Consider the following 12,205-nt stretch of genomic DNA (forward strand, 5'->3'; position numbering starts at 1 on the left):
TCTCTTTCTAGGTGTACCCTTTCCTCCCACCCAACGGCTTACTTTGAAGGAAGTATTTGAGAATGGGAAACCTAAAGTTGATGTTCTGAAAAGCCATCTGGTAAAGGAAGGACGGCTGGAAGAGGAGGTCGCCCTGAAGATCATCAACGACGGGGCCGCCATCCTGAGGAAGGAGAAGACGATGATAGAGTTGGAAGCCCCGATCACAGGTTGACCTTTGTCGCATCTTGGCTCCTAGGTCTGAGCTCGTTTGAGAGGTAGTTGTAAGTAACCAGCCGAATTGCAGGACTGTTTGGTCAGCAGGTGGACCGCAGCCACAGAGCAGTCCAGACAAAAGCCAACGTGATGGGCCAGCTTGTGGCTTGATGTTAAGATGGCCGGATCCTGGGACCAGCAGTTAGCGTAATGGCTATGTCACTGGACTCCCATGTAGCCGACCGCGGTTCACGTCCCAGACCTGGTGGCTTAAAACTCACGCCGGGCGCGTGTGCGTGCGTGCCCAAGATCCCGAGAGGAGAATGGAGAAGAAGGGATTGCGGTGTGGTCATCCCCCCTGGGGGGTGATTTCTCGCTTTCTGTCTCTCTGTCTCTGTCTTTCTGGCGAGCACACGCGCCCTATAGTGAAAAACCTCTCCAAAAAAAGAAAAAAAAAAAAAAAAGATGGCCGGATCCCACGTGGTCAGTCGCATATTTAAGTCCTACACTTGGTGACCTAAAGCACACTGTTGTGTGTGGGCCCCAAATCCCGCAACCAGGGGGCAGTGGAAGAGAGGGCTTGCAGCATGACCGGCCCAGTGGCTGCGTCCTCTGCCCTTCCCCTCTCTGACATGCTCACACACCCTCTGCAAATAAAGCTGAAGCGATGTCAGTGGGAAGTTAAACTGCGGCCCTTATTGGCATGATGGAGCTCTCCTCCTGACGTGATGACTTTTCTCCTAGTGTGCGGTGACATTCACGGGCAGTTCTTTGACCTGATGAAGTTATTTGAAGTTGGAGGCTCGCCGAGTAGCACACGCTACCTCTTTCTGGGTGACTACGTGGACAGAGGCTATTTCAGTATAGAGGTAAACATTGAACTAACTGTGTTGGGGCCAGCAGATTGTGGTTTTGAAACTGGGCCTGACCCAGGGTAGGCACTTCGTATTTGTTGACTGTTGGGGGCCGTCTCTGTGGCACAGTGGGGAAGTCTGCTCCAGAGAACCTGGATCCCAGGGCCAGCAGGTGGCATAGTGCTCACATTGCTGGACTCCCACATAGCACACTGCGGTTCAAGTCCCAGACCCAGCAGCTTGGAACTGACACGTGCATGCTTGCCCAAAAAATCCCAAGAGGAGAATGGAAAAGGGATTTCATCATGGCCATCCCTCCCCACCCCAGGGGGGTGACTTCTTGCTTTCTGACTCTCTCTCTGCTTTCTTCCCCACCCCCACTCCTACCCCCCGCTCTCTGGTGGGTGCACATGCCCTGTGGCAAAAACCTATAAAAAAGAAAAGGTGGATCCCACATGGTGACTGTAGTTCAAGTCCCTGGCACAGTTACCTGAGACGCACCGGGCAAGAGCCCAAGATCTGCAGGGACAGGAGACTGGGGGAGGGGTCTGCAGCGCTGGGGGACCAGGGAAGAGGATCACGGGGTGACCAGACCCTGTGGAGGTGCTCGTCTCTCACTTCCTCTCTCTCTCCCTCACATGTGTGCACATGCTCTATCATGAATAAAGAAAGGAAATCATAGTTTGTACTTGACTTTATCCTATTCGATATTTGCTAATATAAAGGGGGTTTAACTGTCTTTATGGAATATATAACGGATCGTTGGACTTTGATCCTTTGTACCTCAGGTGGTACAAAGTTGTTTTCCGGTCTTTCCATTCTGCACATCGCTGAAGTCGGCGTGGTGCTGGCTCCGCCTTTGCTGGTCTTTCTGCCTTGCCTTAGCTCAGGTTCTTATCAATGACGGGACTGGACCCAAGAGCACAGCACGTTCAAGACTTCCGATACATATTGCCTCGTGGTTTTCACTGAGTCTGTCTTACCTTATGTTCTCTTTATACACTGAATTTTCTTGAATTGAACCTATGAAGCACGATGAATGTTTTTCATGCCCAGAGCAAGCATTGATCTTTCGTGGACTATGTGGGCTTTGACTACTACGCTGGGGACGGATCCAGATGTTACTGGTGAAGCAGGCCAGCAAAGCTGACTATCCTTCGAGCCTTTGATGCTCTTTCTTCATCTGGATGCAATAGACAGTCCTGACTCCGCGGGAGGGGGTACGATGTGTGTGCGGGGAGCTTTGCCAGAGAGTTTTAGATATTTAGCTAGAACATGGGAACAGAAATTAAAGATTTCTGTGAAGGCTACTCTATGGTCTGTCAAATTCTAGGGCAACAAGGTTATCACATTTCCAAGGTGGGAGGTCTCATTCTTCAGCTTGGGAACAGCAGCGAGCTACACCTTTACCTCGTCATTGACTTTGTAGAAATGACCTGTATGCATTCTCATGGCCACAAAGAAAATTTTATCCTTGAATTTGCCTTCCAGTGTGTGCTGTATTTATGGAGTCTAAAGATTAATCACCCCAAAACATTGTTTCTCCTTCGAGGAAATCATGAATGCAGGCATCTTACAGAATATTTCACCTTTAAACAGGAATGTAAGTATAATCACTTCTTCAGAAGCTTTTTGGTTACTCTCTAGCCTGTCCCAAAGTGACTCAAGGAACTGACACGTGCATGCTTGCCCAAAAAATCCCAAGAGGAGAATGGAAAAGGGATTTCATCATGGCCATCCCTCCCCACCCCAGGGGGGTGACTTCTTGCTTTCTGACTCTCTCTCTGCTTTCTTCCCCACCCCCACTCCTACCCCCCGCTCTCTGGTGGGTGCACATGCCCTGTGGCAAAAACCTATAAAAAAGAAAAGGTGGATCCCACATGGTGACTGTAGTTCAAGTCCCTGGCACAGTTACCTGAGACGCACCGGGCAAGAGCCCAAGATCTGCAGGGACAGGAGACTGGGGGAGGGGTCTGCAGCGCTGGGGGACCAGGGAAGAGGATCACGGGGTGACCAGACCCTGTGGAGGTGCTCGTCTCTCACTTCCTCTCTCTCTCCCTCACATGTGTGCACATGCTCTATCATGAATAAAGAAAGGAAATCATAGTTTGTACTTGACTTTATCCTATTCGATATTTGCTAATATAAAGGGGGTTTAACTGTCTTTATGGAATATATAACGGATCGTTGGACTTTGATCCTTTGTACCTCAGGTGGTACAAAGTTGTTTTCCGGTCTTTCCATTCTGCACATCGCTGAAGTCGGCGTGGTGCTGGCTCCGCCTTTGCTGGTCTTTCTGCCTTGCCTTAGCTCAGGTTCTTATCAATGACGGGACTGGACCCAAGAGCACAGCACGTTCAAGACTTCCGATACATATTGCCTCGTGGTTTTCACTGAGTCTGTCTTACCTTATGTTCTCTTTATACACTGAATTTTCTTGAATTGAACCTATGAAGCACGATGAATGTTTTTCATGCCCAGAGCAAGCATTGATCTTTCGTGGACTATGTGGGCTTTGACTACTACGCTGGGGACGGATCCAGATGTTACTGGTGAAGCAGGCCAGCAAAGCTGACTATCCTTCGAGCCTTTGATGCTCTTTCTTCATCTGGATGCAATAGACAGTCCTGACTCCGCGGGAGGGGGTACGATGTGTGTGCGGGGAGCTTTGCCAGAGAGTTTTAGATATTTAGCTAGAACATGGGAACAGAAATTAAAGATTTCTGTGAAGGCTACTCTATGGTCTGTCAAATTCTAGGGCAACAAGGTTATCACATTTCCAAGGTGGGAGGTCTCATTCTTCAGCTTGGGAACAGCAGCGAGCTACACCTTTACCTCGTCATTGACTTTGTAGAAATGACCTGTATGCATTCTCATGGCCACAAAGAAAATTTTATCCTTGAATTTGCCTTCCAGTGTGTGCTGTATTTATGGAGTCTAAAGATTAATCACCCCAAAACATTGTTTCTCCTTCGAGGAAATCATGAATGCAGGCATCTTACAGAATATTTCACCTTTAAACAGGAATGTAAGTATAATCACTTCTTCAGAAGCTTTTTGGTTACTCTCTAGCCTGTCCCAAAGTGACTCAAATACAAAGAAAAAGAAACTGATGGAGCTCAGTGCTCTGTTTTGTTCAGTTTACCTTTTTTTTTTTTTTTTTTCTGATATGAACTAAGATTCTGCTGTTTAGGACATTTATTTTTAAAATTACTTTTTGTTGGGACCAGCAGTTAGTGTAATGGCTATGTTGCTAGACTCCCATGTAGTCGAGTTCTGCGGTTCGAGTCCTGGACCCAGTGGCTTAAACTCACGCTAGGTGCGTGTGCGTGCCTGCCCAAGATCCCGAGAGGCGAATGGAGGAGAAGGGATTGCGGTGTGCATATCCCCCTGGGGGGTGATTTCTCCCTTTCTGTCTGTCTGTCTCAGTCTCTCCAACAAGTGCACACACCCTATAGCAAAAATCTCTCTCTAAAAAAAAAAATGTCAGTCTCTCCAACAAGTGCACACCCCCCATAGCAAAAAACTCTAACTAAAAAAAAAAAAAAAAACTTAAAAAACAGAAAAACTCATTTATATTATTTAGGAGTAGATAATAATGAAGAAAGCTAGTTATGGATACCTTTGTTCTGAATTACAGGGTTTTTTTTTCCCTTAAGGTGACATTTTATCTCATTTTCCCTCTGTTTTTATCAGAGTTCTTGGCAAGTAGAATTGGTTCAGCCTATTTTTAGAAGGTGGAACAATAGATTGGGAAACAGTTTAAGGTCTCATTTTGCACAGCATTTAACTCAGGTTTTTACCTGTTCTTCACATACTTGGACTGTAGCTCACCTGGTTCCCTTCTTTTTCTCCTGTCTACCGAGATACTTCTGTTTCGTTTTAATGCTGCATCAGGGATGTAAATAAGCATTGGGAAAGGACAGGTCCAAGCACCTCTGTTAAGATCTGCTCCTACACAAGGGAGCGGACGGGTGCTGCTTTGCCTGGTCTCTTCGTGGGCTACCCTGACTTCTAGAATTAGCACCATGTAATTACTGCTGAGCAACGCTCAGTTCCACCTTGTGCAGCTGCAACTTAGTGTTCCTAAGGGGTGGGTGGAGGCTTTTCTCCTCTTATATCAATTCCTTTTTTTAAATCCAGAATGTGTTACTGGGATGGTTTCCCCCTCATCTTGAGTCAGGATGCTCTTAGTGCTGCGTCCTCCTGAAGGAGCATCCTTCTGTCAGCCTCGCTGTTGCCCCTGTAGGCCGGCAGAGGACAGTGGAGCAGTCAGCGCACAGAACTACTGTCTGTGCACGGCTAAAGACGGTGGTGGTTGTGTAGCCTCCCAGGCACTTCACGTCTACGAAGTAGGAGTTTGGGCTCTGCACCAGGCGCTTGTGTTTCCTCGTCTCCTCTTCTGGAGAGGGGTGAAGGAGGTCCTTTGAGAGGCATGTTCTCGTGGGGAGGCGGTCACTCCCAGAAAGACTCAATCCTTCAAGTTGTTTCAGAAGGCAAAGGTTATGTTTTGTTTTGTTTTTTGTTTTTTTTTTTTGAGAGAGATTTTTGCTATAGGGCTCATACGCTCACCAGAGAGACAGAGAGAGACAGAGAGACAGAAAGTGAGAAATCACACACATATACACACACACACACCCAGGGGGTTGGCCACACCACAATCCCACAATCCCTTCTCTGTTCTCCTCTCGGGATCTTGGGCATGCACGCACATGCGCCCTATGTGAGTTTGAAGCCACTGGGTCCGAGACTCAAACTGCAGTCTACTATGTAGGAGTCCAGAGACATAACCAGTAAGCCATCTGCTGGTCTTGAGATTTTAATTTTTTTAATACTGGTTTTTTCTTTCAAACCCAGATATTGATCATTTGAAAGACAAAGAGAAGTACTGCAGCTATTTTAGATGCGTCTTTTGTATCTGTATTCACACAGCTACTTTGTTACTGCTCTGTGCTCCCAAAGCCAGAACCCTCCTGCCTTTAGGATAGTCTTATCACTCTGGGTCCAAGTTTCTAAAGTAAACCGATACATTATTTCTACCAATCCTCTAACCACTCTGGGTCCAAGTTTCTAAAGTAAACTGATACATTATTTCCACCAATCATCCTTTGATACATAAATAGATTACTGACAAGGCTCACAAACTTCTGTAATTTACAAGTGGAAACAGTATTGTTCTGGCAAGTCCATTTTAAAAATATATATATTGTTATTGTTAATTGAGACATTGTTTAGAGTAGCAAAAGACTGGTCAGATTTGACAGTGGTATATACATAAAGTGATATACTATGTAGATGTTATTAAAAAAAAGTTTAGGGGCTGGCAGATTGCATGGTGGTTAAAGGCACTGGATTCCCACATGGCTAACTGTGGTTTGATTCCTGGACCTGGTGGCTTGCTTTCTCGCTTTACCTGTCTCTCTCTCTCTGGTCAAATTAAAATAATAATAATAATAAATGGAATTAAATAAATAAATAATTTAAAAAAATTTTTTTTAAAAAGTTACAAATCTCTTATAAGGGAAGCAAAATTTTACTTTGCCTTTTCAGGATTTTTTTTGGCTGAATTAAATTGACTTAAGACAGATAAATTAGGAGAACACATATACATTTATTTAATACAAGTTTTACTTTATGCATGAGCCCTCTTAAAGAAATGAAGACCAAAAGACACACTTAAGAGTTGACCACTTAACTGCACAGTAGTAAGTTGTGAAAAAGTAGACTAGATTACATGGAGAGGCTACAAGATAAGAGTTACTTAAATAAGATCTGTGCAGAATTCTCTCATCCTCAACTTCCTGTCATTCTCTCACCCTCAACTTCCTGTCCTTGATGAGAAGAATGTTATTTTCCTTTTAGTACAGGGAGGGCATTAATCATATGTGACTTTCATTCACTTGCTTTTTAAAAACAGCTGTGTGGGGGGCTGGCATGTGGTATAGTAGTTAAGGTGCTGGACTCGCACATGGCCGACCGCGGTTTGAGTCCTGCACCTGCCAGCTTGCTCTCTCTCTCTCTCTCTCTCTCTCCTGCTCTCTGTCTTTCTGTGTCTCTCTCTGATCTATTTGAAGAATGATAAATAAAATTAAGTTCTTCTTTTTATTTATTTATTTATTTGGAGAGATTTTTGCTATAGGGCACGTGCGCTCACCAGAAAGACAGAGAGAGACACAGAGACAGAAAACGAGAAATCATCCCCCCGGGGGGGATGGCCACACCACAATCCCTCCTCCTCCATTCTCCTCTCCGGATCTTGGGAATGTATGCATAAGCGCCCGGCGTGAGTTTAAGCTACCAGGTTCCGGACTCAGACTACATGGGAGTCCAGCGATGTAGCCATTACGCTATGTGCTGGTCCCCCCAAATTAGATAATTCTTAGAAAAAAGAAAGAAAGAAAGAGAGAAAGAAAGAAAGAAAGAAAGAAGGAAAGAAGGAAAGAAAGAATAACGAACGAGCAGAGGGGCCAGCAGGTGGCGTGGTGGTTGAGTCTTGGACCTGGTGGCTTGTTTTCTCACATTCCCTCTCTCTCCAGTCGAATTTAAAAGGTAATAATAAATAAGATTAAATAAGTAATTATTTAAAAAGAGAAAGAAACAGAATGAAAGTCAGAGCCATCTTGTGCATGCTTTTCAAGTGCTTTTAATGCAAAATCTCAATAGCCAGTGTGCCAGAATAGCATGTTTTACGTCCTTCACTTTCCACGTAAGAAAGAATGGCGTGGCCTCTGAACTATGTCAGAGGTACAGAAAGCAAGAGCAGGGCAATGCACGCACAGTGACATTACGTAAGACACAAAGGGATGTTGGAAACGGATCGAGCGTCTTTGCAGACACCAGGAGACTAGTAAGGTTGGTTGCCTGCATGGAGGGCACGGAGTGCTGCATGCCTTTTTATAGTTTTTTAGTTTTGAATTATATGAACGCATTACCTCATTTTTAAGTGAAAGCAAATAAAAAATGGAAACAAATACACAATTGCTGTACCAGGTTGTGGCTTCTTACAACTAGTGCTGATTCTCAAACTTGCTTACAAAGATTTGTCGAAAGATCGTTTTGCTAATGTATTATTGCTAGTTTTTATAACTTGCATCAGTGTGACCCTGTGCTTGTGGTGCACTTTTTCATTTGTCATAGAAATCGAGTTAATCTTTGAGCAGCATGGGGCTTGTGGGTGCCAACCCTCACACAGTGAAAATTTGTTTATAGCTTTGACTCCCCCGAAATTTAACTCCTAGCCATTTCTGCTGTGAGTCTTACCATAATATAAACAGTTGCTGTATTCTTTCAATAAAGCAAGCTAAAGAAAAGGTTATTAAGATAACCTAAGAGAAGACACCTTTATAGGGGACCAGCAGATGGCATAATGGCTATGTTGCTGGACTCCCATGTCGTCGACCACAGTTTGAGTCCCGGACTCGGTGGCTTAAACTCATGCTGGGCACATGTGCATGCATGCCCAAGATCCCAAGAGAATGGAAGAGAAGGGATTGTGGCGTGGCCATTCCCTTTGGGGGGTAATTTCTCACTTTCTTTCTCTCCATCTCTTTCTGGTGAGCACATGCACCCCATAGCAAAAACCTCTCCAAAAGAGAGAGAGAGAGAGAGAGGACGCCATCACAGCACGGCACTGTGGTTTCCAGCATAGTCAGTGAAAACAGGCTGCACATAGATGGGCCCCGCAGTTCAAGCCCGTGGCGCTGATGGAGATTCCAAGAGGAAACGAGCCACCTCGACACCGGCCATATAAGTGACCTGCCCCCTCCCCAACCCCCAGGAGCTGCAGCTCTGTTCTCAGGGCCCTGCAGGCTGCGTCTCCTGTTCCTAGACTTGACGAGGAGAAGCTGGCATCCCCCTCCGGACTGCCCGCCTGTACAGCTCCGGCCTTCTCTCCCAACACTCCCCTCCCCAAGCATAGCTTGACCTTTTCAAACCCAAGGCCAAGGAAGAAGAGAATGTTCTTTCTTCTCTTTTCAAACAAATCTGTCTTCTCATTTCCCATCTATTATTTCATGACTTTTCATTTCTAGAGAATTGTGGAGACCCCTCCCTCTCAACAGGGTTTGTCCTGGTCTGTAATCCCAACTCGACAGCTACATCCAAACCAATCCATTAAGCCAAACAAATGGAATCAGGACGGAACTTGCTTACAGACCTTAACAATCAGAAGCAAGAAGATTATTGACGTGTCATTGATGGTTGTGAAATGCCACTTACCCCAAGGGGAGCTGTTAAGGCCCAATAGAATATTCAGACTGATAAAACTACAGTGGCCCAGGCTCGGCACCCCAACTACTTAGAAAGACGTGGGTCAAGAGGAGCAGCACCTGACCTTCCTTTTCAGTGGGGTGGCCCTTTTAGGGGTGCACACAGCAGCCCAGCCCTCTCTTGCCTCCTCCTGTCTCCCCACCCAAATCACAACTTGGACGCAAAGAAACAATCGCCACGGCAGATTAGTGAGCAGCCCTAGTTTAGAAACTTCTTGTGTGGCACGCACCAGTTTCTTTTGTAAAAACTTTGCTGGCATAGGCGGAGGGTCCCACAGGGACGTAGCAGTTCCGAGTCACTGCGCTCGGAGGGGCCCAGAGCAGTAGCTCCCAGCCAGGTGACTGGGTCCCTTTTACTGCGAGCCCTGTTGGCGTCATAGCACAGTTAACCACCGTCAGGTTTCCAGGACAACAGAGCTGGAAAGTTCTCAGAGGTCATGCTTGTCTTTAGAGAGAAGGGAGGTTTTTCCTTAACCCTTTATCTGCAACTTTGATCAAATGTCTTTACAAAGATGATTATGTTTGCAAATGTACCTGAGGAAAGTGGGTCCGAGCTGTCGCAGCTCCGTACCCGCCCCTCTGTGCCCTCCCTCAGTGTAATCCGTGTTATCAGTTCTGCTTCCTCTCCCTGGCAGGTCGGATCAAATACTCTGAGCAGGTGTATGACGCGTGTATGGATACATTTGACTGTCTGCCTCTTGCTGCTCTGTTAAACCAGCAGTTTCTCTGTGTACATGGAGGAATGTCACCTGAAATTACTTCTCTGGATGACATCAGGAAAGTAAGTAAGCCTTGCTTGTTCTCATAGAGTATAATTTTGAAAATCGATTTTTGTATGTGTGTACCTGCATGTGTGCATGGGCAGGCATGAACAGTATTTCATTAGATGGGGTCTTGCTGGGTTATGGTCCTCCTGCCTCAGCCCCCTGAGAAGCTGGGGCCACAGGCACACGCCATCGGGTCCCGCTTACAGGGTAAGCAGCTGGGAACGGAACCTGGGCCTCAGGCCCCAGCCCCCCAGCAGCCGCGTCTAGTCTAGCACGCACTACTGCAGCCAGGGCTACTTGTTTTCATTGCAGTCAACTAATGTATCTTTAGTCAAAATTTTAAAAATGTAACACGAAAATTTTTAAAAAGGTAATTATGTGAGATCTTATCATTGTGAACTAACTAGTTACCATTTACATACATATATATATGAGTTTACCAGAAAATGTCTGTAATTTTTTACGAAATCTGCTTTTACCAGTTACAAACATAACATTCTCAGCATATAGCTCTGAAACGTTACATTGTGTCACAGTGTGGAAGAAACTCAGTTTTCATCTCCGTCCTGCCATGAACTGTGTAACCTTGACCACACTCAGCCTCTCAGTCATGATTTTTTCTCTGTGAAAGGAGGAAATCGGAACGGATGGTTGGGACTCTCCCAAGTCTGAAATTCATCGACTCTCACGTTCTGGATGATAGTTTAATTGCTACACTTGTCTTACTTGAGGATTGTTGTTTTCTTTTTTTCTTATTTTTTAAAGAATAATTTATTTAATTTTATTTTTTCATTCATTTTTATTTCTAATTTGGCCAGAGAAAAACACAGAGAGAGAGAAAAAGTGAGAAAGCAAGCCACCAGGTCCAGGACCCGAACCGTGGTCAGCCACGTGGGAGTGTCCACTGCCTTAACCGCCACGCCACCTGCTGGTCCCCATTGCTTTTAAGACTCACAGCAGCATTGCGAGGTAGCAACTACTCTTGCTCATTTTTTTAAGAATTTTTAATTTAATTTCATTTATTCATTCATTTATTTTAATTTGACCAGAGAGAGAGAGAGGCTTAGGGGTGGGAGGGAGCAGTGAGAAAGCAAGCCCCCAGTCCCGGGCCCCGACCCGTGGTCAGCCACGTGGGAGTGTCCACTGCCTTAACCGCCACGCCACCTGCTGGTCCCCATTGTTTTCAAGATTCTCCATCTTGGCGATTGGAAAGATAACCAGTATTTTTACACTTACACTGTTCTACATGACCATCTTCTAGTCTCGTTTTCTTTCTTTCTTTTTTTTAAATTGCCAGAGGATACATGCGCCCTCCAGATAGAGATGAAGAGACAGAGAGGGCGGGGACCCCTCCACAGTGGGGTACGGCCATGGCACGCGCCCTCCACCCCTCCATCCTGTTGAGGTTTCGGTGCATATACCACAAGCCCGGCGTGTTTTTCAAGCCAGGGTCAGGATTCAAACTGGCCCCCCTAACCACTCACCACGGAGCCAGCCCTGTCTTCTCTTTCTGTCCTTGTGTTCTCTTACCTCCCTCCTTTAGGTTCAGAAACTGAAGATTTTCTTCTGTTCATAAAGTTCTTCTCTCTAAAGCAGCGTCCCGGTGGAGCTGTGCACGCTAGCTTTTCCCACTGCCTTACCGCCGTGAATATAAGCACGTTTCTCTTCTACACAGCAGGTCCTGGCTTTTACAGGACTGAGTCATGCGTGTTCATCAGAGGCTCCCTCTCCTTCAGGAGAAGTCTCGGCACTCAGCTGTTGGTTACGTTTGCTTTTGGTTTTTATGCTTCCGCTGAAGTCACTGTAGCTAAAGGCTTAAATTAATAACTCACGTTGAATGCCCCCACTGCGTGGACTGGAGAGGATAAGAGCCTTTTACACAATAAAACTAGCTTTCTTCAAAATAAGGAACGCTCCAGTGGAGTGAGGTGCACAGAGAACAGAGTCTCCGTGAAACCTTGCTGCTCTCACGGCAACACCGGCTCACCCGGGCCGTTGGAAGGAAGTCCCGTCCCCCGAGAGTGCGTCCTGCAGGGCCTGACGGCTACATGAGTACCGCCACACAGCTCGCACACACGGCCTCCTGTCCTGCAGAGACAGACGGCTACATGAGCAACGCCAC

At 46.0% G+C, this 12,205-nt stretch overlaps 1 protein-coding gene across 3 annotated transcripts in view; it reads left to right on the forward strand.

Moving 5' to 3' along the window:
- Positions 1-11: 11 nt before the first annotated feature.
- Positions 12-12,205, forward strand: part of PPP3CC (protein phosphatase 3 catalytic subunit gamma) — a gene marked incomplete at its 5' end in the record, with an annotated part of 38,043 nt that continues 25,849 nt past the window's right edge. For all 3 annotated transcript variants that reach the window (XM_014590883.1, XM_014590884.1, XM_014590885.1), the window contains 4 exon segments: positions 12-209; positions 940-1,064; positions 2,541-2,652; positions 9,952-10,097. In XM_014590883.1, the coding sequence (XP_014446369.1) occupies positions 12-209; positions 940-1,064; positions 2,541-2,652; positions 9,952-10,097 (581 nt within the window).

Source organism: Tupaia chinensis, unplaced genomic scaffold, assembly GCF_000334495.1.
Source record: "Tupaia chinensis unplaced genomic scaffold, TupChi_1.0 Scaffold000494_1, whole genome shotgun sequence".
Classification (NCBI taxonomy): domain Eukaryota; kingdom Metazoa; phylum Chordata; class Mammalia; order Scandentia; family Tupaiidae; genus Tupaia; species Tupaia belangeri.